Source organism: Nothoprocta perdicaria, unplaced genomic scaffold (assembly GCF_003342845.1).
Source record: "Nothoprocta perdicaria isolate Ctin4 unplaced genomic scaffold, notPer1 scaffold_8, whole genome shotgun sequence".
NCBI classification, from domain to species: Eukaryota; Metazoa; Chordata; class Aves; order Tinamiformes; family Tinamidae; genus Nothoprocta; species Nothoprocta perdicaria.
Window position 1 is genome coordinate 9075608 of NW_020456087.1, and position 26280 is coordinate 9101887.

General features: G+C 45.0%; 3 protein-coding genes across 4 annotated transcripts; 1 reads left to right on the forward strand and 2 right to left on the reverse strand.

Annotated features, from left to right (window-relative positions):
• The first annotated feature begins 545 nt into the window (after window positions 1–545).
• EIF2B2 (eukaryotic translation initiation factor 2B subunit beta) lies at window positions 546–5385 on the forward strand. The gene is made up of 7 exons (XM_026051727.1): window positions 546–661; window positions 1120–1268; window positions 2051–2214; window positions 2503–2598; window positions 3113–3250; window positions 3971–4037; window positions 5006–5385. Exons 1-7 carry the CDS (start codon window positions 549–551, stop codon window positions 5161–5163), a joined length of 885 nt encoding a protein of 294 aa, XP_025907512.1. The 5' UTR covers window positions 546–548; the 3' UTR covers window positions 5164–5385.
• A 1324-nt stretch (window positions 5386–6709) lies between these two features.
• MLH3 (mutL homolog 3) lies at window positions 6710–24356 on the reverse strand. Of its 2 annotated transcripts, XM_026051725.1 has the most exons (12): window positions 20981–24356; window positions 18149–18247; window positions 17402–17472; window positions 16267–16371; window positions 15228–15300; window positions 14511–14582; window positions 13389–13497; window positions 9993–10152; window positions 9241–9264; window positions 8933–9011; window positions 7508–7659; window positions 6710–6935 (listed from the first exon to the last, which is right to left on the reverse strand). In XM_026051725.1, the coding sequence occupies exons 1-12, from the start codon at window positions 24276–24278 to the stop codon at window positions 6816–6818; spliced, it is 4362 nt and encodes a 1453-aa protein (XP_025907510.1). In that variant the 5' UTR covers window positions 24279–24356; the 3' UTR covers window positions 6710–6815. The 2 variants fall into 2 exon arrangements, with proteins under 2 accessions (XP_025907510.1, XP_025907511.1); XM_026051726.1 differs by lacking the exon at window positions 18149–18247.
• An 846-nt stretch (window positions 24357–25202) lies between these two features.
• ACYP1 (acylphosphatase 1) lies at window positions 25203–25862 on the reverse strand. Its single transcript, XM_026051807.1, has 2 exons — window positions 25773–25862; window positions 25203–25690 (listed from the first exon to the last, which is right to left on the reverse strand). The coding sequence occupies exons 1-2, from the start codon at window positions 25854–25856 to the stop codon at window positions 25475–25477; spliced, it is 300 nt and encodes a 99-aa protein (XP_025907592.1). The 5' UTR covers window positions 25857–25862; the 3' UTR covers window positions 25203–25474.
• Window positions 25863–26280: the final 418 nt, after the last annotated feature.

Sequence of the window (26280 nt, forward strand, 5' to 3'; positions counted from 1 at the left end):
CCGCGCGCGACCTGCCCGGGCGGGCCGGGCTCGCGGCCCGTCGCCTAGGTTACCCTGCCGGTGCTGACAGCCGCTGCGGGCCGCGCTTGCCATTGGCTGCGCGGGCGCGAGGGGCGGGAGCGGCCGGGCCGCGCCGCCAATGGGGAGACGCGTGCGCGGTGCGTGCCGGGCCGTACCGTACCGTACCGTGCCGAGCCGGGCCGTGCTGGGCCGGGCCGGGCTGCGCCGCCATGCCGGGCGGCGCGGGGAGCGGCGCGGAGCTCTCGGAGCAGATGGAGGCGTTCGTGTCGCGGCTGCGGGGCGGCGGGCAGCGCCCGCGCTCCGAGGACACCGCGAGGCAGACGCTGGCGCTGCTGCGGAGGATCGTGGCGCACGGGCGGTGGGGCCGCGCCGGTGAGCGCGGGGGCCGCTCCGGGCGGGCTGCGCCTCGCGCGGGGCCTCGGGCCTCCCCTGGGCGCCGCGCTCCCGTCCCGCCGGCGCCCGGGCGGGCTGCTGGCCCCGGGGCCGCCCGGAGCTGAGCAAGGCCCCCGTCCCTCCTAGGGGAGCTCATGGAGCTGATCCGGACGGAGGGCCGGCGGATGACGGCGGCGCAGCCGTGCGAGACCACCGTGGGCAACATGGTGCGGCGGGTGCTGAAGATCGTCCGCGAGGAGTACGGCCGGTGAGCGCCCCGACAGCGGGATGCAGCGAGGGAAACGGCAGGAAAGAGCAGCGGGAACGGCAGCCTTTGGAGCCGCTGGTGCCGCTTCCTCCAGCGAAGCTCCCCTTGAGCTGCTGCTGCGGCCGTGCGAGCCCCGCTCTGCCCTGCGTGTGCTCTGGCCTCGGGCTGTGCTCTCCTTGCCCCTTCCCCTGGAGCAGCAGCTCTGAGCCCCGCGCTTCCCGTGCCCCTGCGGCTCTCAGGGTTTCTGATCTAGGAAAAGTGCTCCCTGGCAAAGCTCGGGCTCTCTCTCTGCTGCAGAAGGCAGCTAGGGAAGCTGTTGGGCACAGCGTGGCTCCTGCCTGCACCCGTCCTTCCTCCGCGCGCACATCCAGGCGTCCCGGCAGCGAGGGACACCAGTCCCCATGGCCGTGGTGCCCACGCGCTCCCCGCCTGCTCTCAAGGGCTCTGTCTCTCCGCAGGCTTCACGGGCGCAGCGAAGAGAGCGACCAGCAGGAATCACTGCACAAACTTCTGACCTCGGGAGGGCCCAGCGACGACTTCACCACCCCTTATCCTCTCCTCAGAGCTAACGTTATTGAAGCTATTAACGAGCTGCTCATAGAGCTGGGTAAGGGATGCACTGAGGCTTCTCTCTGCTCTTCCCTGGCAAGAAACCAGTAACGGCTTAGCCCAAAGGAAGGGGGGCAAGGTGCATGTGCTGGGGGCAGCAGGCCCTGAGGGAAGGGGGAGGAGGGGCTGCCTGTGCTGTTGATTGTCTGAGTAGCCTTGACTTGAGCCCTGTGAGGAAGAATATCAAAACTCCACCAGGGTCCTGTGAGCTCATCAGACCTTTGTGCAGAAAACACTGGTTTGTTTTCCTTTTTCTGCAGCCTTTAAACAGATCAGGAGCCCAGGCCTCCTTCTGATGCCTGTGGTGCCCAGCATCTCCTCCTGTAATTGTAAGTGCTGTTCAGCTCTGAGCTCTGTGGACTTTGTCACTAGTTTTGCTGTGGGCATACTGGCTCTTAGTGTTGACCTGATCTATACCACTGATGAAGTTCTGGCACACACGCATTTTTCCTGAGTAGCTGAGGGACACAGGACAGCTTGGAGACAGCTTCCCAGCCAGCCTTCACAGGCAAAATGAGCAGGAGCTAAAGCTGCTCTTGCTCTCCCAGTGTCTGTAGTGTTGCTTTAGTGCAAACGGATGCTGCTGGAGGAGAGCCTTCAGTGCACGAGAACTGCTTTTCCCAAATCATCTTGTAGTCCCATAAGAGGCAGGGCGCTAACGTGCGCTCCGAGGGGATCCAGGGCATCCATGCGGTGCCCTCTGCTCAGCTGGCATCTCCTGGAGCTCGGCAGAGCTGTGGGGCCTGCCCACCTCTCACCGGTGGCCTCCTTCCCTTGCAGAGGGCACCACCGACAACATCGCCATGCAGGCGCTGGAGCACATCCACTCCAATGAAGTGATCATGACCGTGGGCTACTCGCGCACCGTGGAGGCCTTCCTGAAGGAGGCCGCCCGCAAGCGCAAGTTCCAGGTCATCGTGGCCGAGTGCGCGCCTTTCTGCCAGGTAGGAGCCGGCCGGCCCCGAGGGGCCCCGAGCCCTCCAGCGGCTGTGTCCCTGGGGAACACACACACACACACACACACACACACACACACACGCCAGGGCCCTTTGCAAGAGCAGGTTTCTCAGCAGCCAAGAGAGGAAGGACAGCTCCTCATCCTTCAGGGCACAGCTGTATTTGTGTTCTCTCACTTGATATTTTGTAGCTCAGGGAGAAATTGTTAGTATCTCTGCAGCTACAATGTAAAAAGTTGTGTTGCCAGGTACTGACTGTATTTCCGCTCTTTCCAGGGCCATGAAATGGCTGTCAAACTAGCTAAAGAGAACATTGAAACTACTGTCATGAGCGATGCTGCTATTTTTGCTGTCATGTCTCGAGTCAACAAGGTAAGGAGGACTTAGCTGGCGGAGAGAGTTAACCTCAGGCTTCGTGCTTAGGCCTCCCAAGAGCAGTGGTAGTTCCCAGTGGTGGTAGCTGTATTTCTTCATTGAAGATTCAAAATTGTAACCATCCCCGTTTACAGAGATGGGGGAGCCTCGGTGTATGAGCCCGAATTGGTGTGTGATGACTAAGGATGTAGGTTTTGATGAGTTAGGATGTTTTCTGCTGTTTCTCTGCTGCAGTGGCAAATGGCCAGAACAGTTACAGGAAAGTCAGGGGATCCTCAAAAGGTTATTGTCAGACTGCTCAAGAACCATGCTGGAGTTGTGCTCTTGTTGGACAGCAATGTCTTAGTGCAGAGCCAGGGCCAGATGAACGGGGTCAGTCATCCAAAAGTCCTACTACAGCTCCTAGCCTTCAGCTTTCTGACACTCCTTCAATTCATCCAGTATTTTCCAAGCCAGGAATCTTCCCCTCCTCCTTGCCAGCCTGCTCTCTAACGCCGCTTTACCTTTGAAGGTGATCATCGGCACCAAGACCATTCTGGCGAACGGCGCGCTCATCGCTGTGAGTGGCACTCACACGCTGGCTCTGGCAGCCAAGCACCACTCCACTCCGCTCATCGTGTGTGCCCCCATGTTCAAGCTCTCCCCCCAGGTAAGCACAGCAGCTTCTCAGTGCGGGGACAGGGTGGGCAGGGGAGTAAGTTGCTGTTCACGGATACTCAGGGTGGACAGCACCATCTGCCCAGAGGCCAGGATAGCACCTGGGCCATCCCTCCAAAGCTGTTACTCCAACTTGGAAACCCTTGTCCAAATGTGGTACCTCTCAGGACCTCTTTAAAGCTCTCCCCACTATTCTAGGTTCCTTCATCCAGTAAAAACTGACAAATGTGCTGAATTGCTGGTGTGTGGTAGACGTTGGTCTCTGTTGTTAAACGCCAGAGATGCATATCTCCATATTTATTTTTCTTTAAACATTACAGATTTTAATTCCCACTGTAAATGGTGGGAGGCTGTCTTTCCCCATGGAGAAGGCAGAAGACGCTCTCCAGCATCGCAGCACTCCCTCTTTTTTCAATAGTGCATCAGATAGAGATGCAGGCTGAGAAAGGCGCCTCTGTGCTCTGGTTCATCGGGCTCTACAGCAGAACAGCCGGGATGTAGGAGATTGTAAAGGCCTTGAGAAAAGCTGCCTTCCCCCTACAGATGTTGCACAGGCTCTGTACACAAGCAGCATCTGTTTATTATAAGCTGAGCAGCAGTGTCTCCTGTCTTTCTCCGCTGCTCTTGTTCCAACACACAGGATCTGTTTTCATTAGGATAATGAGATGGTCTCTGTTTTCCTCATCCTTCTGTCCTCTCTTATCTCTTTCAGTTCCCTAATGAAGAAGATTCATTCCACAAGTTTGTGTCACCTCAAGAAGTGCTGCCGTTCACAGAAGGTATTAGTGCTTCCTTACACTGGAAGGTGGCCGCGCTGCTCTAGGCAGCAGATGTTTGCTTGGCTGGTTTGTTTGTTTGTTTTATAGCTGACACAAAACTTAAAGATAAGCCTATCCTGTAACCATGCACCTCTACACAGACCACCTGTGACTGGCCTGTAACCAAAGACAGAAAATCCTTTCTTGTTCTCCTAAGCATAAAAAAGGGCTAGGAACCATCCTATTTCATCCGTATTTTTCTGGGAATCCCCAAAACAAAGGAATTTTCTTTAAATACTATCTTTGCAGTTTTGCTATGTCTCTGTTATATTCCACATCTTATTACAGGATTGTGATAATGATGCGGAGGGGGAGGGGGGGTTAATTTTCCCCCCTGCAAGACAAACAGCACGCACACCACTCACAGGCAGCTTGTGTTCCAAACCACAACGTGTGTTTTGGGAAGCTGCTTTAAACATTTTCACTCGAGCTACTTGCTGAAACTCCCTCTGGAATGGGCTTCCTACACAAGCATCTCTAGAAATGTGGCAGCTCCCAAACCTGTTTTCATGGAGCAATCTCCTTTTCACAGCCGTGTTCATATGTGACAGACTTCTGTAATGAGTATGTCAGGTTTGACTCAAGTTTTCGTTTCTGACATTCTGAATTTAATTTAAATAAAGCATCGGGATTCTTGTATCCTAATTTTATGCTGGTAAGTTGTCTGTGAACCTAAATCTAAAGGGATTGGGGATTACTATTAGTTCAGACTATCAAAAGAGACTGCTGGCAGCAATTCAAGATTGCTGTATACCTGTAATTCAAATGCATCGAGTGAGAAAGTTGGAAAGGATTCAGGCCATCGCAGCACTAACTTGAGTGGCACATATAGAGAGGCAGCTTCTTGAGGGGCTCAGGAAGACATGCAGAGAGCCTTTATCTCCCTTTGTTTGTTTCACTGTCTGATACTGATGTTGTTCACTTTCCAGGGGAGATCCTGGCAAAGATCAACGTTCACTGCCCGGTGTTTGACTACGTCCCTCCAGAGCTCATTACTCTCTTCATTTCTAACATTGGGGGTAATGCACCTTCCTATATCTACCGCCTCTTGAGCGAGCTCTACCATCCAGACGACTATGAACTCTGAATTAATGCCTGGAAGCAAGTCGCTGTCCAGACTTTTCCTATCTCGAGGAAGATACAACAGCTAATTAAAGCGGATGCTGCAAAGATGGGCTGCTGTTCAGCAGAGGGAAATCTGCCCAGTGCAGTGTCTCCTATCCAAAAGCAACAGACAGCAGAGCTCTTGCATGGGTTTTAATCTCTCTCCTGTGTTACAAGCCCCATGGAGCTGCTGCTACGTTTTGCTTTTGAAGCAGCAAGGCATACCTGTAATTTTCTGGGAAAGCCAAGCTCTTACTTCATAGTGTGCTGCAATAAAGGCTGTTTACAGTGATGTCACTGTTTAGCATGTTTTCTATATACAGCTAATTTGTTTAACTAGCAGGAGGTTTACCAGCGTACTGAGTTGCCTGCACGTACACTGCAATAACAGGCTTTATTTAAGATCTGCTCTCAGCTCTAAGTGGGATGGCAGTGCTCTTAAACAGTTCCCTTTAGAGGAGTTCTCTGATAATTTTTGGTGGAGTTACTGAAATACAAACGGGCTTTTTGTATAACGCTGGAACAGAAATTCCGTTCTTGATGGAAAACAGACCTCTGAAGCTCTCATCAACTAGCTTGTTTACCACTGGGTATAAGGCAGAGCTCAAATTCTTGCTTCTTGAAGTCCAAGGGTCTTCTGCTACCAAACGGCTATGGTTACTGAGCTACTTCTCCTTAGGCAGACTTCTTTCAGTGTGAAAGTTGTTGCTCTTTCTAAAGCGTAGAATGGAAAATCTTCAAAATCTGAAGCTCTTACTAGCTGGCAACAGCACTTTTTTGTCCCTTTTATCAGTGCAGAGAGCACTACCCTTGGCATTTAAGGAAGAAAAAAATGGTTTCCACTCCTTTTCTTTTTGATTTAGCAAATGTTGTGAGTGGATTTGTCTTTAAGATTTTAATGTAAAATGAGGATCTCTGTGACTAAACAAAGAATTTTCTCTACTGTTCTGCTGTCAACTCCTCTGCAGCTTACACTGAGAAACAAAATTGAATGGATATCTGTGAAAAGGTCTACTTTGTTTAAAGAAAAGTCCTGGCGTCTTCAGTTATCTTAGAGGCAAGTTTCTATACCCTAAGAAAGTAGACTTGTACTAGGAATTAAAAATCTCTTACTGAAGAATGAAAAGTGGAGGGAGGCTGAGAAGAGCTGGGTGTGTCATTCACTGCCTAGCTAAATAAGAGGGTTTTCTTTTTAATGCTCAGTTTGCCTCTGTAAGTGATGAAGCTGGTCAGTCCTCATTCCACCCACTGCCATGAGCCCGAGGAAAGAGCTTCGCATTAATTTTATTAATAAATACCTCTCCGTTTTCAAAACACTGACTATACATTAATTATAAATATCCTATTATGCAAAGTCCTGCTGGGGTAGCTGAGGAAAAGCACTTCAGTACCTGGAAGTGGCTGCAGCTTCTTGCCTTGGGTAGCCCAGCACTGACCTAAGGCCCCGCTTTCCGTGCGCTTCCTGAACAGCGGAGCCGCTTCTCCTGGCTGCCCGGGCAGGCTGCTTTTCCCCGGCCTCCCGGCTGCTCTGTGCTTTGTAGCCCAGTGCTCTGGGCAGAACCTCTGTGGAGCCAAGTTTCTCGTCCAGTGCCATAGGCCAAGTCAGTGCTCTCCAGCTGGGAACTTGGCATCGTATCAGCGCATTTGGTGGTTGGGCTTTACAGCGTTCGCTGCTTTAGTTAGGTTCTTTTTTTTTTCCCCAAATAAGTGCCATGCACGTGCCATTTTCCTCAGTCTGGCCAAATTAGGTTTAGGCTGGAGGGAAAAAAAGATTATCATAACTAAGTAAAAGGACTCCAACGTGTCCATAATATTTGCAGACATTCCCAATTTTTTCCATGTCTAATTCCAAATTCTATCCTGACTTCAATCAGAAGCTAGTTTCACAATTTAATACAGCATAGTGATAACGAGGGTAATAGGATGCCTTTTTAATTTTATTATTCCTTAGATTTTTGTCATGGTTTTATGCCATCTCGAACTTCAGGGAAGTAGATGTTTGTTTAGTTATTAGTGGCAGAATATCAGCATTTACATGTTTTCCAAGTTTTACTGTTAAAATATGCAAGGACTTTAAATAAACACATAACTAAGTACCAGTAGAACCCATTCAAGCTAATGTGATGGTTCAAAGGAAAGATGGTATGACTCTTGCTAAAATATTTGCAGAACAGAAGTTTCATTTTCTATTTTTTATTTCACTAGCAACAACTATGTAAAAAAACTCATATAAAATAGTCAGTAATGGTACTTTTTAATCAGTCCACTTTAATTCTGCCACACTTATATGATACACCTCTGAGAAAATGAGGTGCTCCATCCAGTACCTGCTTTTCCTCCTGGAGATGGTCTATGTCTGCAAGGGGCATCATGGAAGGTCTCCCGTGAGCACACTGGAAGGGCAGCTGGCACGATGACAAAGCTTCAATGAGCTGACAGCTCTCCTCCAAAGTCAAACTGTCATTAAACTTAATAGCCCCTGGAACAAGAGACAAGTCCTTGCGTGTTCCTGTCAGTGAGAATTCAAACCAGCAGCAAATTCCCCTCCGCAGCTCTTGCCTATGGAGGGAGGAGGGCAGCTCCCCGAGACCACACGATAGTAGCAAAGGCTGCAGGGTGCCCAGCCAAGGGCTTAGCTCAATTAACCAGCCTGCTGCATAACGAGCAGCTTTCCAGAGCCCAAGTTGCTTCACCTACCCCAAGGCTGATGGATGGCAGGCTTATTAGCTTTTGGCTTTTCAGGTAATCTTACAGGAGGGAAAACAACTTTTTTTTTTTTTTTTTTTTTAATTTAGGGATGAAGACACAACCTATAAACAAATGAGAAGGCTTTAAAACAAAAAGACAGCTAATATTGGTTTTAAAGGATTTATTGGTTTTAAAACCAAATGCCAGCCCTTGCCTACATCCTTTACTGCAAATAGGTGCCAAGGGCATCTAGACGAAAATCCAAATGGAACATTAAGGAGACATTTCAAAGGTGTCTGCAGTTTTTAGCCTTCACAGACGCACAGGACTCTGCAGTTGGTATCCTGCCTTTTCGTCATCTAACTTCTTTAAGTACGAAAAGCTTTATATACCATCTGCCATTTGTAGAAGGCAGTGATAGTTCACGAAAACAAATGCTTTGGGGTCATGTTTCCCTTTCAGCATGAGCTTGTAATATGACTGCAATACAATATATGGCACAGAAAAATGCTAGCGCTCCTGCAGTCTGCACCTGTAAGACTTGCTTATTTTGAGGTTTAGGGAAACCATCGATCTTTGGAAGACATATTAACTCCTACAGCAAGATATCCAGAAATGCTGTCAAGGTCAGTGAAGCACTTAAACCAGTCTTTTGCATCAGCATTTTTGGCACTTAAAATTTTTTTTTGAATGTTTTGGAGAAGATGTTTTAAAATCTTCTCTGCTAGTTTTCAAACAGTTCCTAGCACCTCCTTCTGCTCCTTCACAGAACTGTAATTTGAATGGTTTACATGGAAGAGTGCGTTTCAGAGCTGTATTCTGCCAGTGCTTAAAGTGTGGGTAGGAATCAACTTGGACTCATACAGGAACAAATCAATGCAGCGTTGACTGTCCCTTACAGCGCTGTCCAGCAAATGACCACTTTCTTCACATGCCTATGAAAAACACACAGTCTGTAATCCTGGAATAGCTGCAAGCACATTCTGAAACTGCTGCCCCAGGGGGCGTATTGTATAGAGACCTTTTTTTTTTTTAAAAGGAAAGAAAAACAAAACATTCCCTACCATGACACGCTTGGGAAGCTAACACCTTCAGAAATGTCAGAGGCAGTGTCCCTCGTGCTCCTCCTGTGGTCTGCACTAGCTAAAAGTAGCAAGAAAACATGATCTTAGTTTCTATTTAATGTGAAAAAAAAAAGAAAAAAAAAAAAAAACTGTAACACTACAGGAACTAAAAAATGAGGATAAGCTAGATTATGTAGCCCACATCTCTTAACTGTTGAAGTCTGATGTTTACCACCACAGTTACCCCCTGGCTCATGCACTGGGCTCTCCATTATTTCAGGCAACTTTAGAAGCAGACAGCAACTCACCTCAACTTGTTCTTGAATAAACTCCTGGAAAGCAAAAGGCAAAATAATCAATTGCTGTTCTCACCCATTCCTTCCCCCAAGACACTTCTTTGTGCACATCTGTGTATATTTATTGTGTAAATGCTGGATATTCCACAGGATGGATAGAGCAGTAGCTACACATTGACCCCACAGGGACTTTTTCACAAATTGTGAAAGATGGGCAAGTTCTGCCCTCTCACAAGTATCTTGCTTGACTTTGGGCAAATCACTTGATTTCTCTCTGCATCAGTTTGTTACCTATAAACTGAGTAAAATGCTTTCTATCAGAAGAGACCTACGGCAAGACAGGCCTGATTCACAGTGGCTCAGCCTAGTGGCTGCATCTGGTACTCCAGAAGCTAGTTTTAAGAAAGAGCCCTTAAAGCAGTTAGAGAAAGCAATCAGTGAAGGAAACAGCAGCTTTTAGAAACCTGAACTGTACATGTAGATATTTCACCAAAAACAACCCTAATCAATAATATTAGCACATCAGCAATACTATTTTATTGTTGGTCCAAGCATTCAGGAAAGATGAGCAGTGAATTGATAAAACATCTGCGCTGTGCCTCCCTATTCCCTACTCCACGTCTGCAATGGACTCCAGTCATTTATTTTCTAGTTAGGGGATTTAAGTTATGTGGGTTTTGGCAGAGATATATTTTGCTATTAATGGGGATGGCATCCATGCCTGGAGAGAGACTTCTTTGTCTCTCTCATAAAACAACACTGACCTGCACAATGCTCTTAGCGACGGGCTGTCTTTTCCGTCGTAACTCATTGGCCTCTCTTTCTATAAAACACAGTGGCACCTTCCCCACAAGAATCAAGGAGTGGTTGGTCTCGGGAAATGATAATTCAAGGCCTAAATCCTCCAAGTTTTTGTGGCAGCATCTGTTAAAACAAAACAAAAAGAAAAGATGTAAGACATGAGGCCACCTACCTCTCCACAGCTACCTCCTTGCAAAATATTTCTGCAGTCTCTGTGTATGTTTCTTCCTGCCACACTCCACATCAATGCCATGTGAGATTGCAAGTATTGTGGCCTTTTCAGCCTACATTCACCTACATTTTTCACCCCAATCCATCATGTATACTGCATACGACAAGGTCTAACATTTCATTTATTATGCCAAGAGAAGCTTTATATTTAAAGCTATCTTTTTTTTTTTTTTTTTTGCTAAGGATACAAAAGGTGTCTGGATCCTGTAAACTTTGCTGAAATATTATATATGAACACATACTTCATCTAATACAATTGTATGGGATAAGACTCCTTTAAGTCTAGCCTAAAATTTGTCACTTCAATTGAGAAATAATAGCAAATGCTTACAATAGAAAAAATACTGTAAGAGATTTATGCTGATAAAGGGATTTAAAGCAAGGAGAGCCCAGAAAAGAACACCCTCTAATCAATGAGACATATTTTATCCTGTAGATGGAAAAATACAAGAACTGAACATGAGAGTAAGATGGAAACTTGTCATCAAAATGAAAGAGAAGGAATTGCCAGCTATCATCAACAATAGTAGATAACAACTCTAATAATATATAGTTTATTTATTTTAACTTAGGGAAGTTTCACTCAAAAATGGACAGGGAAAATTTGTTTTTAGAAAAGAGATTACTGGAACAAAAAAAAAGAACCTAGTTTTAAAAAATGAAAATCCATTATTGAGGATAATAAAATTAAGCTCCACATGGAGGTGACTTGTGTAATCCTAACAAAAGCGAAGGAGACATGTATAGCCTTAGGCAAGAGAGGAGAAAAGCAGAAAAAAAATCAGTTACATGACAGAATCCATGGAGCTATTGAAGTCACTGAGGTCATTTTCCAAGAAAAAAAAAAAAGGGAGAAAAAAAAAGAAAAAAAAAAAGGAAATCAAGTTCCCAAGAGAAAACAAAACAAGGCATAATCTACAATGCTTAGTAAACTCAGCAGCAATTAGCTGGACAAATAGTCCAATATCCAAAACAAACACCAGAACCAAGAGAGTGGCAGGTGAATCAGAGGGCCAACTGAACTATTAAATAGTAAACACATTGAAGAGAAAGGTTTTTCAGGAAAGTTGAATTGTTTCATTACATCAGCCTTCAGCACAGAATAGTCTTGTTCTTCGAGAAAGAGTAACAATATTTTTCAGTCTTAAACAATGCTTTTAATTAGGAACACTTTAGTAAGGATTGTCAAGAGAAGAACAACCAAGGAGTCTGTGCTAGCTCTACACAGCAAGCACCACTAAGCTAGCATCAGTATGTGCAAATACCAAGAAACTTTTTGAATCAATTAAGAGGTAATGATGAAACACTAAGGGGGCTCCCCACTGTGCTGACTAGTTTAGTCATCGTCCATCAAAGTCATGCAGTCATGCCTACTTTCTTTTTTTTTTTTTTTTGGTGAAATAGTTGATTTAGAAAAGGAGCTTGCAGAATTATTTCAGCTTTCAAAAAGCCTTTGATGCAGCCTCATAAAAGTGACTGGAAATGTAAATAGTTGTCATGGACAGAGAAATTTGTCATAAGCTAGAGACAAGACAGAAACAGAGAGTACACTGGCAATAGATGGTCAGTCTCCAGCTCTGTATCTTCAAAATTGTTTATTAATGATGTGGGAAAGAAGGACGACAGTAAAGCAACCAAAATCGTACAAAACACAGAATTATTTAGGTTGCTTGAAACTAAAAAAAACATGTTCAACTTACTCAGAAGTAACAAAAGTAGAAAGTGAAGAATGAAATCAGTATAATGAATAAAAAAAAGTATTATTAAAAATGGGCAGAAAATGAAATTTACTGCTCCTAAAGGCAAATCAAAGCTTATTAGAAGAAATAAATTGATCTATTTGTACATTTTGGTACATGATGTGCTGCTTAATGTAAAGTCACAAACTCAAAACTATCCCTATGTTTTGTTGTCATGACAGTTCTTTCAAACACTGTCTCAGCAAGTAACTGCAGTGAAAAAATATTAGGTGTAGAAATGGTGAGAACATTCCCAAATTTAGAAACAACTGTAAAGCTACTGTATAAATCAATGAGATTCTCTCACTTGGTATATGATATTCTGTTTCAGCCACCCAATCTCAAAAATAGCTAAAAACAAATCAAAGACATTCAAAGGCAAGCGGAAAAAAAAAAATAAAAATAAAAAGGTGCTACATTACAAGTATCCTACACTTTCCTTTGCAGTTTTTGGTATTGGTGAATGTCACACTAAAGAATTACGAAATGGATACAACAGTGATACTCTTACAATTGTAACACATCCAAAAAGGGACTGGCAGGCCCCAAAACCAAAAAAGTATATCCCTAAAATAGGCATTGATCTTAATGAGAAGTCATTTTAAATCTGTTGAGTTTGCCACAGGCATCACAGAAAAGAGGACTTCTAAAGAGGAACTAGAAGTGAGGTGGTCTTGTGAGTGTTGATGGAGAACTTCCTCTGATCATGAGGAATAATGCAGGGAAAAACACAAATGCGGGGGCAGACATGGGTTTCAGAAAAACAAGTATCTTTGCTTAATGCCCAACAGTTCTTTAGTAAACCACACAAACACACACAACAAAGGTTGCTCTAAATTCTTGTACAAAAAGTAAAATTTCTAATGTAGCTAGTCCACCATTAAGGAACATTTGGGAAAACAGTGTTCCCTAGTTACTGTGTGTGAACATCTAGGATTAAGGAATGCCGTTTTTAAAGATCTGCAATGCAAACTTTCCATTCCCTATCCATCTCTTCTCGGATAATGTCTGCCAAGTCATTCTGAAAAGTCCTGCAACAACTTGAGTGTCCGGATCTGCCCTCCAAGCAGTGCACTCCAGTGTGCGCGCCCAAGTCCTGGTCCCCAGGCAGTAACATCAGCTGGAGACTGCTGTGGCACTCTTGAGGCCCATGCTTCCCAATTTTCTTCCCAGGAAAATCAGGGCATAATGCAGTGACATGGAGCTGACGCACCACTGGGTTTTGTTGTCTTGAACTATTGTAATGATGTGCCTAAAAAGCAACCTATTTCACACAGTGTAGTTACAGCCACAGGGTCTCTGCTCAGGAAGAAGTTAATAGCTGTGGTAACTTAGCAATAGAGAGATCTTCCCAGTCAAGAGACTGGGAGATTATTCACCACTACTAACCGTAACAATCTTCTTTGTTCCTCTGTTACTTCAATCTCCAAAGGGGGACAGATGGAGGAGGACATTATTTTCTTCTTGCCACATGTGGCAGCCTCCTTCTCATAGGAATCTATGAATGAAACAGTTACAAATATCCCTCTTAGAACAGTCATGCAGACATTACCCTTAATGACCCTATGGTTTGACACATAATGCTCTGTTTGGATTGAAAAGTGACCACAGAATTCTTTCTCCTGGAACTTGTGGAGGACTGGGAATGTCACAGACCAGACATGTAGTCTCTGGGGAGGGCCTGGTTAATGCCACTTTGTTTTTTTCCCACCAGTTCCAAAAAAGAGTCACCCTAAATAGCAGAAGACTACTGGTATTTTTAGGTTAACTCACAGAGAGCCATTTTTCCACAGAATAATGTGATATGAGTGGCATTACAATAATATTCATTAAGCATTTCTCCCTTCAGTTTTTAACTATTTTCAGTACCTGGGCAAAAGGAGAAGAGTTCCTAGAATCCTCTTTGCAGGGACAGTGGGTATTTGTTGATGAAAGGGAAGGTCAATGATTTTCAAGTGCTTGATGGATGGCTATTGTGCTTTTTAACACTGAAACCAGTGGCTAATGACCATTATCCCTCTGCAAATAGTTTCAGAATGTCGAAAATGTAGGCTTTAAGCATGGTATTCAGCTAAAAAGGAACCAAATAAACTACCTACTTTACTGTTCATCCCGTGTAGATTCATCCCATCTTTCTCTCCTTGTAGCATAACCCCCTAATCTTATTGATTTTGCTCGATTTCCTATCCATTATTTTTGCTATCAGTCTTCTCGCTTTCTCCTTACGTCAGGACTATTTTAGTTTGATAATTCTGTGGGTAAGGATGTCTGGAAACACTGTCACAATATTCACTGCCAATACTCTTTAGTGCTACAAATACTGAATGCCTGCCCTCTCCCAGGGATCAGAGAAAAAAAAAAAAAAGAGATGTCAAGCAAAGTTCCTGCTTGTTCCATTCATCCCAAATTTATCCTCATTTTAAGTTAGTTAGACAGCTTGCTTTATAACATAGCTCTTTTTTGCACTTTGCTGAGCACTGAGATCTGTCCTAAGGCCAGCAGAATCCCCACCTGCAATAAGCTGCTCCAGGCGGATTCGTTCATGAGCTGCATGTTGATCCACCAAAACCAAGAGGTTTCCACCTAAAAATGTACCAGAAGAAATTACAAATAGTGAGCTTTACAGCACACAGCTGTGCGGGCTCTCCCCATAGGCCACATTTAGAAGGTAACTATCAGCCAGTTTTGCAGAAACGAAGGGAAGAGGAGGCTGCGTTAGCAGAACATGAAGTCACTACTGAACTACAATTCCATGATCTAAATGGGGCATTTAAATTAAGGGTAATCAAGTGAGTATGAACATTCTGCCTAATGACCTCTTCATCTAACTCAAGAATAAGAACTGAGGTAACTGACCAATTATTCTGCTTAATGCAGGCTTTAAAACATTATGAAACTACTGATTTTAAATGCTTTTTTTTTATACAGCTCCAGCAAGCTTCAGTAACGTCAGTGTCCAGGCACTGTGAACACAATCTGGAGATGTCAGTAATTTGAGTATAATCTATTTTTATAACACTAATCTGAAGGCAGTAGGAACATTCAACAATGTCCAAAGTAAAGAAAAAGAATATCCAGGAAATCTCAAATGAAGGCTAACATTTTTCCCTCTACACACAATATTAGCCTAAGGCATGAAGATAATACAAGTAGGACACTTCTCACTCTCCAGTGAAATGGCCCTTGAGAGCTACTACAATTTAATAATTAATTAATAAGTAGTTTTACCTGCTTTTTTATCCATTTTATTCCTAGTGTTGATTAAACAAGCAATAAATTTATTGTCCACTTGCTGAAGAACCTGTAAGATATTTAGATATTTAAATCACCACTCAATGGAAAAACAACTCTAAAATTTAACATCAGAAGACAATCAAAATGGATAAATCACAGAGAAGAGCTACTAGGATCACTAGAGAAGTGAAAATAACATATTATCAGAAATGATTAAATAATCCGGTCTAGCAAAATTAGGACTAATAATAAATAAGACTACTAATAATGATTCTTTATAAATACATTGGGGTAAATGTGGAATAGGGACAGTTATTAAAGCTAGAGTACACTGGATAAAGATCAAGTGACCATAAATTGGTCATAATCTGGAACCAAGAGAATGTCTCGAAGTGGCCAAGAAAATTATTATGGATAAATTTTTCAAACAGACTTGTAAGGGCAGGAACTTTACTTTGTTCTAAGATGGAGCCAGAAATTCACAGAATGGACTAAATGGTATTGTAGGAAGCTCATTGATTTAGGAATTAAAGCAGTGAGCAATGGCTCGGAGTATTTGATTTGCTGTCATCATCAAAAGAAAAATGCAAAAATAACCCATTAATTTGCCTTGTGTTTATGCTGCATTTAACTAAATCCATGGTTCATGGCTTCTGCTGACTACCACAGGAAGTAAGAAGCACTTTCTTCCTTTTATTTATTTATTTTATATAAAATTTGCCTCTGACAGTTGTTTCTACCTTCCCTGGAAACATCAGAAAACAACCAGAGCTATAGATAGAATACTGGGCAAAGATGTACGTTTTGAGTATCTAATAGACAGATATTTGTTTATCCACTAAAAGATACTAAGATCTGGCTTGATGTATATGTCTGGTGTCTTGTACCAATTAAGAAAAAAAAAAATCTATCTGAACCTGTGAAAATTAAGGTTATGAATAATCTCCCTGGATACCTCTTTCCTACAAAGCAGAAATAATCAGCAAAACCGATTTGCTGAGTGGGAATTTGGGGGTGAAAGCCTGTATTGTACCTGCATTGAATGAATCATGTCTTTGGTGAAACGATAAGGATACAAGATATTATGAATTTTCACAGCCAGATTCTCAGCCTGACTGCTGGTCACATCAACAGCAATCTGAAAAACAGAACAAATAAAACAAAACAAAAACCCACAGAATTAGATGAATAATTTATAGAATCAAATAGAATTAAGTATTCAATGGAGAATATGACAACAACAAAAAAATACTTTTAAGTAAAACCATTCTGGAAACAGCTCTCCTTGTATTTTGATAAACAGAGCTCTCAAGTAAGAATAACACAGCGCATAGACACTATCTGATAAATACTCTACTTTCATCCCTGTGTACTTTCCCATTTGGATATCACACGCTAACTATAACCTATCCAGCTAATTTCAGCAATCTATCAGACAATCACAAGTTCACTATCAGGCTGTGCAGACCCTGGGTGGGTTGCATTATATAGGATGCATTATCTGCAAGGACCCAGAGTACCTGTTTCTGTAATAACTGGCCGGGGTTGCTCCCTTCCAGGCACGCGCCAGCAGGTGCTTTGCAGCTCCGGCTCTATTGTTTGCAGGTGGAAATGGTTACATAGGCATGTTTACACACACACACACCAGGATGGTGAAAGATAAAGCTACCTCGTGACAACAAAGGAAGTCTTTCTAAAAGCTCCAACATTGTTCCCTTCTCACATGCTATAATCTTGCCAGGCTATAAAAACAACCACAGTAAAACACAGTTTCAAGACCCACTGGATTCCACAGAATAAAGAGGGGTTGTTTTTCCATGAAGAAGACAGGCACTACCTTACAATTTTGCCATCAGATAGCATTTTATTTTAAGATGACTATTTCTACTGAGGGAAAGGCAGTTTACAATAATATTTTGCTTTTCAAACAACTTAAGACACACAATTATCCAAATACTTTTTTTCCCTCTGAATTTGAATGAATCCACAAGAACGACTTATCTATAAGCAATCTATAAGTGATCTATCTGCCAAGTCTAGAGTGCAATATTTAGCTGAATAAATTAAAAGTAATAGTTACAATATCTGCAATTTTGGCCCCCATGTCAGAAAACAACAGGAGGATAAAATGACTTCTATTTTAGCATTAGACGCAAGATGATACTCGCCTCTGGGCAGCGAACAAAAACAGGATTATCCCATTCTGAAAACAATGACTGGAGCGACTCCCCTTCAGCATCTAGGAAAGAACATATAGATAATATAAGGACTAGCAACATTCAGAGCATGTTTCAACAGAAGGTAAAGTCCTGACAGCATTTTGGGTACCTCTGCCTCAAACCAATTTTATTCTATTTTGATTTCTCTTAGAAAAAGTGAGAAGGAAAGGTAAATAAAGGAGCAGGAGCTATTGCCTGTGTTAACCAAGAACCAGGAGACTACCCAGAGACCTAAGTGCGCTGCCCCACTGCTCAGCTGGCCCTTGAGTGAGGCGGGGAGAAAGGAACAAAATAAAATAAAGAAGGGACCTGTTTAGCTACGCACTCCCTCTGGACAAAGCCACATACCAAAAAGGTGATTTCATCCTTTCCAACACACACAAAAAAATGTTAGGATTGAAGCTATTTTTTTTCCATTCCAAGGCTGGAATGAGTACAAAGAAGGGAGTAGGTAATTATTCTTTAAACTACTGACATAATTCAACAAAGAGTTGGGTATTTCATCCTGTAAATAAGTACCCCCTAACCTGCCTTCAACCCTCAAAGATTTTTCTTTCCAGCTCTAGGTTTGAGATGACTCACATAGTCCCATTGTTAACAGACCTTGAGTAATTCTGGGTTCCTGTTGGGACATCTGGGAGAATTCTTTCATTTGTTCTTACCACAGTACACTGTGTTCTGGACAGCTGGCCCTACCTCTCAGATCCTGGCTTGCTACAGTCCTCTCTTTCCGAGGTCTAGGAAGGAAGGGTAGCACAATCTCACTTCTAAAGGGATGGCACCTGCACTGAAATCCTAAACACAATATACATTTTCTGTTGCAGATGTAATAGCATGCAAAATTACAAAAAGCTATACAATTATTATTAGTTTCTGATAGACGAATGTGTGCTTAGCCCTGAATAATTTAGAAAATCCTGCAGAATTTTCAGTCTAACACTGAGAAATAACAGTATGTGTAAAATGCTGAGAGCAATAACCAGAGAGCCTTGCACCAGGAAATTTCTTTTAATATGTATTAATATATCTACCCAGCACCATTACTTAGGTGACTGGAATAACTCTAGTGGCTTGACCAGAGCAGGTATTTTAAGCAAGGACTTAAATGAGGCCTAAGAAACCAAACATAAAAAGAGGAACCTTCCCAAATATAGTGGCACTCCAGGCCTATGTAACAAAGACTAAACACAGGCAAGGTCCGCTTACATTGTGTACTTAACATGAAGGGTTACAAAGCAATTTATAAAGAGTCTGACAAACATCAGGCCAAGCTTTTAAAGGCATTTTAGTGTCTTGAGTTACAACTCAAGGCATTCAATTGCATTTTCAAAAGACACTCTGTCTAATTCCTATTTATTTATTTGGATAGACCTATTTAAAACTGTCTCTTAGTGAATAAACTTTCCAAGTTAAGACTCAAAGATCAGTCTCACAGGTAAGTTAGATCTGCTCAGTACTTGCAAGGAAAAAATCCACAGACCACAAAGATGTAGAGGAAAAATAGTATTGCTGAAGTCATGCCTGAGGTTCCTCCTTCTCAGTAGGGATGAGGTACAATGATCAGCAAAGCAACTTAATCCAAATGCTCAATATTTCAACAAACAAAATACTCCTGTCCTTGGATATACCTGTTCTCTAAAGACTCCATATATTTTTAAATGTTCTCCAGAACAAATTTAAAAAAAAAGAGTAATCATATTGTTTCCTTAATTTCTTCTGAAAGCAAGTATAGGATTATCAAGGATTTTATTTTCTAAACTGTGTCTACATTTGTTGTGAAATCATTCTCCCTTTCTCTCCCTGGCTGTCAAATTCACACTCAGAGGCTGCTGAATGACCTCCCACTCATGTGACACTGATGCTCAATACTGTTTAAAGAGAGCAGCAGAAACTCCAGTGTGATTTTCTTTCCTAGTGACAGCAGTTAGACTAATGGATGCTGAGTTCATTAGCTAAATACCAAGCAATTTACAGATACTGAACAACAAATATCTTGAGGATAGCAGACATAACTGCACTTCTGCAAGACTTTCCTTAAAAATAAGCTGCTACTTCATCAGCATTATTGCCAGAATTTGTGCAAGCAGAAGCATTACTCCCAAAGGCAAGAGAAAGCCTGCAGGAAAGACCATCAGGTACCAAAACATTCCTGCCTTCCCTATTTTCAGCAGGGCCAGAACTATCAATCACCACCCTTGTCAATACTTAGAAATCAGGAACTTGTAAAATACAAAACTCCAAGCAACTGAGATGACACGAGATATCACAGTTAGCCTAACAACATGTTCTAACCCAACCAGAAATGACTTAATGACATTACAAACCTTCACTGTTACTGGAATTATTAAGAAAAGCGGCTAAGATTTCCAAAACAGTGGTAAACATTTCACCCTTCCTCTGGTACAACTCAGCTTTCTATTCTTTGTGAAATAATAATGAATTAATAAAGTTCCTTTCTACGAAGAATTTAAGGGTGTGCATTCAGGAAAAGCAGCAAAGGGATAAAGCCAAGGAAAACCAGCTGTGCACTGATAAGCTCAGTATGAAAAAGTTCTTTGAGGTGCTACGGCCAGTCTATCACCCCCTGGCTGGTAGCTTCAAACCAGTATGGAGCAGTGATGGCTCCTCTCCAAGGACTGGTAAGACGCAAATCCTTTGGTGAATCTTCTCAAGAATCTCAGCATGGGAAATTAATTCCCTCCCCAGTTACCACAGAGCCCAGCCACTTTCTCTTCCCCAGTAGACAAGACAAGATAGCCCAATGTGAACTGTGCTAAGTTGTGGCAAACTGAAGAATTCTACCTAAATAACATTTTGACAGAACTTTTATAGCTATTGCAATGGAAAGATATTATTCCACAAGTATCCGTCACCTACATGTGAAATTCAGTGCTTTATACATGTGATGAAAAAAAAAAAAATCCTACTTCTTGTTTCAGGTAGAATGCTTTCTCAGGACATATAATATTCATAAAGTTAAGATTTTCTTGTCCAAAAGCCAGGGAGAATTTAGAATAGAGATATTATTTATGTGATTCTTCTGACAAGTAACATTTTTTTTTTTTAATGAAAGCTCAAAAAGACCAAAATTTTTAATATGGGGCTACCAGCAGTAACACATACTTGGAAACACGACCATTTCAGACAAAAGGTAAATGCACACACATATATACACACGTATCCTTACTCTGATGCCTCTCATTTTATATAGGACAAAAATTACGTGTAATCACGTTCACAGCAAACGTCATGCTGCTCAGAAAAAAAAATAGCAGTCTTTTAATTGACCTGGTGTTGACATTTCAATCTTTAATTGAAAAATGTCCTGTAGTATTTTAAATGTAAATGTTTCACTGTTTTTGTAGTGACTCCAACACTCCTCTGTTTTCCACACAGCTGTTATATTTAAGGCAGTGGCTATTTCCACAAGAACTGGCAGGCTCTGCCAGCAAGATATTTCACTCATCTAGCAAAAGGCAAACTGTTTTCTTCATCCCTTTCTTACAACAACAAAACACACCCTCTTACCATTCTCTGAGACAACATTCACAGCCATTGTTGTTATATCTTTAGTGCAGGCAGCTTGAAACTCTTCCGCAGGGGGAGTGCTGTAAGAGCTCAGTCCAGTAGTTCTATTGATGTAGATCGTCTTACCTGACGAAACATCAAAATCTTGCAACCAGTCAGAAAAATGAGAGTCATTCTTGGCATCACCTGTCCTTGCATCATCTGCAGTGAATTCCAAGGAGCTTAGGGAGGTCCTACAGGGAACCTCAGCAGCATTCAGAGTTTGTTCTGTGGATTCACCTAATGCACTTTCCTCTGTAGAGATGACATTAGGATGCTCTTTTTTACCAGGTAATGATGAAACAGGGCTCAAGGAGACTGCATGCTCCCTTCTGGTGCTGCTAAGTGCTGGCTGGCTCACAGTACTGTCCATGGCCTCTGCTCTTGCACTGTCCAGTTGCCAGGGTGTATCCTCCTTAGAAAAGCTGAAATAGTATCTCGTTATTTTTTCCATGGTGGTTTTATACATTTGAGAACTCTTAGGCACACACTCATTATTTGAAGATTCAAGATTGAGTGAGTTGTTATCTCTCCTGCTGGAGTCCGTTTGCAAGCAGTCACCAGGTTGTTCTGCTTCTCTGCGGTCACTTCTCATTCTGGACAGTTTAGATGCTAATGAACCCAGAGATCTTGCACTACTCACAGTTTTTTTAGAAACCTGAGCACAGTCAGTCAATGGGAAAGGACTCTTATTCTGGGAAAGTGCTTGCCCACCCAGTACTGTATCTTTGCTGCTGAACAGAGTCTTTTCCAAAGAACCAACAACTCGGCTACTGGTATGAGAATCTGTGTATTTCAAACCTGGAGTTTCACAAATGCTCAGGTTACCGTGATTGTCATCCTGACTCTTTGAAGAGTCGGGAACAGCTTGTGAATTTAGAACAGTGAGACCGCATTCACGCTCCTCTGGCAGTGGTGTTGAGAGCATACACTCAGCCCTCCCATAGTATCTCCTGAACTTTTCTAAGGAACCAAGCTGCACAGACAAGCTCAGCTTCTTACAGGGCTGAGATCTTGGTTCACCCACTTGTTCTCCAGTGCTTTTCATGATTTTATTCTGAGGAGGAGCAGAAGATGCTGTCAATGCTTTAATGTTTGCTGTTACACACTGCCTTCTACCAGCTGCGCTAGGCATGGCTCTGTCCTCACGCAGCTGATTTGGCAAGGTTTTGTTCTCCAACTGCTTCTTTCCATCAGCCATGCACATTTCTCTGTTATAAGAAAGGGTATATTCTTTGTTTAGATTACTGGAAATATCCTTAACATTAAAAGAACGGGCTGGAAAATTCACCCTGTCTCCAAAAGTGTCCTTGGCACTGACAGGGCCAGGTCTAGCACGCGCATTTAATGCGTGACTTTTTTCTACTTGTTCACATTCATGTGGTGGCTTAGTTTGCACAGTATGTGTTGTAAGGCCTGCAGAAAACAGTTCTAATGGTATTGAATCAAGACCTCTTCTGCCAGCACCATTTGCCATTTCAACTGTTTCCTTGTTTCCTTTCTTTACATTACACATTCCCACCACTGAACTTCCAGTGAAAATTTCAGGTCCTGCTGCTGGTTCTCTAGGGTCTTCTAGTCTCTCATATGGCGAATCAGTAAAATCAGTACTTACAGAGTGGATGGTACTGCTTTCCTGCACTACCCCGCCTTGCTGGCTTCCCGTCTCTTTCACGTAATCCTCTGCACGAAGCTGCAGCTCATCACAGTCGTCTGACTCTATTTGTTCTGACCTGCCCCCTTCACCAAGACAGGAATAGAGCTTTTCTGAAGATTCGAGATCAGTATCACACACCTTTTGGGAAATGTCAGTATCTTTTGGCTCCTGTCCTGAGATTCCTGAAACACGGAGATAAGAAGCCTTGCTATCTTTCCTGGGCAGTGGCATCTTTGCTTCCTTATTCCTACATGTGTCAGGTGGATCAGTCATCACTCGATCGGGGGATATTTCAGTTTCCTTTGGATTTCCATTTGGCTTGAAAGAAGATGTTTTTCCACTCACTGATTTCCTTTTGACATCTTTGGATTGCAAGTTATACCTTTCATAGGAATCCACAATTTCATCACAAGCTTTCTTAAAACTATCTTGGATGCCTTTCTCATTAGAGATTGAAGGTTTCTGAACTGGGACACTATGCAGACAAAAGTCATTATCTTCATTAAATTCTCTGATGTCTTCGTTGCACGGTTCAATAAATAAATGCTCTCGTTTTAAAAACATTTTCACTCCTTCTTCAACGCAAGTTAGAAGCAAATCCCAGTTATGGAACTCAATTAGAGTTTTTGCAGGGTCGAGACACACATCATAGTCACTGTACTGGCACGTCACGCTGAGAACAAAGATTCCATACAATTCTGGGCCACAGCGATGGTGACCAGGGCTTGAACTAGTCTGTCTGCTAGCAGGGACACTTTTTGACTTGCAGATAACACTTTCTTTTCTTAATAAAAAATCAATTAGTTTGTGTATTCTTGTCTTTAAAACCAGTCTTCTGTTCACATACAAGAACTGCATATTCTTATTGTAATGTCCTTCAGAACTGATATAACCATTAAGCTCAAATCCTCCAGACTTATGGCTTATTTCCCGTAACTTCTGTGATCTGCCTAGTCCATAAATCTGACAAAAACGAGAATACACATCTCGTGTCTTAGGGAGCTGAAGCACCATCGCACAGGAGGCATCATTCCTTAAAGAGAGTGAAACGGAGGGATGCATCAGCGAAATAGCCTCCACTTTCTGTCTTACTCTCTCAAACTCCAGGGCAGGATCCATGCACTTCCTCCTCACCGGTAACTGATGGAACAGGTTGCACACGGTCACCGTAGTTCCACCACTCGGCCTGCTCAATTCAGCCTCACAGACTTCCAACGCTTGCCCGTTGTGAAACAGCTTCACAAAAGTCTTTGCCGCCCTGTTGGTCTTGGATGAAACTTCCACCACGCTGGCCATGTTTGCTATGCTTGCTACAGCCTCCCCTCGAAAGCCGTAGTATTTGAGGCTCTCCAAGTCCTCCACTGAGCTGCACTTACTAGTGAAGTACCGCTTTCCCATTTTATTTAAATCTTCTCTTCCCATCCCCGAGCCGTTGTCCACCACCTGGACCTTAAAGGCTTCCAGATCCACCCTGACGGCAACACACGTTGCCTTGGCATCAATGCTGTTGAGGACGAGCTCCTCGACGCACTGCCCCAGCGAGCCCACGGCCACTCCAGAGCGCAGCCTGGCTCGCACGTCCTCCGCCAGGCATTTGATCATGTCAAAAACCGGGCTGAGGACCAAGTCCAGAAACTGCGGCAAGCTCACTCAGCCATATCTGTCAAAATAATTCCCTGCAGGAAAGAAAGAAGAAAAAAAAGGGGGGGGGGGGCAAGTTATGGATACAAAATATCCTTTATTTATGGTACTCACCATGTAAATATACTTTTGCTTATTCTCCTAATTGTCAAAGGTCATTGTTATTGTCATTGTTATTCTCAAACTTGTCAAAAAATTGTCAATTTTGTCTGTGATGCTGATGTGTGCTTCCGCTGCGGCACTGCCTGCACCTCGGCTGCAGTCCCCCGGACGCCGGGCCAAAGCCGCAGGTCCCGTCGCTCGGTAGCTATGTCCTCATCCTACCCACCTCAGCCGCCCTGCCAGAACACCCGCCCGCGGCGGGAACCGCGGCTGACCCGCCGCCCCGCTCCCCTCTCCCTGCCCGGGGCGACGCGCGGTGCGGGGCTCCCCCCGGCTGGGAAGCGCCTCTCCTCGCCCCGCTCCCCGCGCCGCCACCGCCGGCCTGGCGACCGTTGTGGGGGCGGGGGAGGGGGCGTAGCGCGTAACGGCCGCGGCGCGAGACCAACCGTCGCGGGCCCCGTGCGGCCCCCGCGCGGCGGGGTGAGGGCCCGGCGCAGCGCGCCTGCGCGCCGGAGGCCTCGGCGGCCAGAACTACAGCGCCCATGATGCCGCGCGCGGCGCGGCGGGGCACGCCGGGAGCTGTAGGCCCCGCGCCCGCCGAGGCGCCGTTACGCGGTGCGGGGTCCCAGCGCCGCGCGCACCCGCCCGGGGGAGCGGGACCCCCACGGGGCCCCGGGACACCTTCCCTACGGAGCGGCACCGCAGCAACCACGCGTCAGGCCTGCAGCGCCTTCAACAGCCCGCCGCGACATCGCCATTCACCACAAAACACGAGCTCCGAGCACTTTTATTAAAAAGAAATAAAATAAATAAGTTTCTTCCTCTGTCGGTAACAAAATAAATCCCAAGCAGCGAGGATAACCCAGCTCCTCATTCCACCTGCCAGCACATCATCAGTGGTTGAGAGTCGGACAAAGCGCGTAACGAGCCGATAAATTAGGACAGCAATAAATAAAGCTCTCTACAGCCGAGCGTTAGCTGACCACAAAGGGAGCGTGAGGCTGGCGGTGCCGCGCGGGCGGCTCCAGCCGCTGCCGGCGGCGCTCCCGGCGCCGCTACTTGACAATCTGGAAGTCCTCGTGCTCCAGCGCCTCGATCTTCCTCTCGTTGCGGAACTCGGCCCTGCTGATGCGGGACTGGGGGCTGCCCGTGTTGCGGAGCCAGTGCTGCAGCTCGCGCACGCGGCCCGCGGGGCCCTGCAGCTGCCCCCGCACGCTGCCCTGGCTCGTGTTCTGCACCCAGCCGACCAGCCCCAGCCGCCGCCCCTCGGCCTGCGGAGAGAACGCAGCGTTAACGGGAGGCGCGGCCTCGGGGGGCAGGCCGCAGGGCTCTGTGGGGCCGCGCGGCGCGCACCTGCGTGTACTTGCGGAAGAAAACGCCCTGCACTTTGCCGAACACCTCGTACTCCACCGACACCAGCCCCTCGCCCGCCGCCATGGCCGCGGCTGCGCCTGCGCCTGCGCGGGGCCGCCCGCGGCCGGGGGCGGGGCCGCCCGCGCGCGCCGCAGCCAATGGCGAGCGAGCGCCCCCGCGGCTTTAACGGACTCATGAATAATGCATGAGGCGCCCCAACGGCTCGGCCCGCCGGGCACGAGGGGGCAGTCCTCCAGGGAGCGGGGCGGCCCCGTGTCTGCGCGCGTCACTTCCGCCCGCGGCGCCGAGCGCAGGGACAGCCTCACAGCAGAACCATAGAGAGGCCGCCGAGCGGCACAGGAAGTAGCTGGAGCGGGCCTGTCTCTAGGCAACGGCAGTCAACACAGTGTCCGGCGCGCGCGGGCGGCGGTAAGCGGCGGCGCGGCGCGGGGCTTGGAGCGGCTGTCGCAGCCGCTGCGCCGTGCCCGGGCGCTCCCCGGCGCCGCCT

What these genes read in the sequence shown, in the direction of transcription:
- EIF2B2 (XM_026051727.1), top strand. Translation starts at nt 549, where the DNA reads ATGGAGCTGATCCGGACGGAGGGCCGGCGGATGACGGCGGCGCAGCCG. An exon ending in GTCCGCGAGGAGTACGGCCG is followed by an intron (nt 662 to 1,119) that starts GTGAGCGCCCCG and finishes GTCTCTCCGCAG; the next exon opens with GCTTCACGGGCGCAGCGAAG. An exon ending in AGTGCTGCCGTTCACAGAAG is followed by an intron (nt 4,038 to 5,005) that starts GTATTAGTGCTT and finishes TTCACTTTCCAG; the next exon opens with GGGAGATCCTGGCAAAGATC.
- MLH3 (XM_026051725.1), bottom strand. Translation starts at nt 24,278, where the DNA reads ATGATCAAATGCCTGGCGGAGGACGTGCGAGCCAGGCTGCGCTCTGGA. An exon ending in ACATGATTCATTCAATGCAG is followed by an intron (nt 15,301 to 16,266) that starts GTACAATACAGG and finishes AATATCTTACAG; the next exon opens with GTTCTTCAGCAAGTGGACAA. An exon ending in TAAAATGGATAAAAAAGCAG is followed by an intron (nt 14,583 to 15,227) that starts GTAAAACTACTT and finishes GTACATTTTTAG; the next exon opens with GTGGAAACCTCTTGGTTTTG.
- ACYP1 (XM_026051807.1), bottom strand. Translation starts at nt 25,856, where the DNA reads ATGGCGGCGGGCGAGGGGCTGGTGTCGGTGGAGTACGAGGTGTTCGGC. An exon ending in TCTTCCGCAAGTACACGCAG is followed by an intron (nt 25,691 to 25,772) that starts GTGCGCGCCGCG and finishes TTCTCTCCGCAG; the next exon opens with GCCGAGGGGCGGCGGCTGGG.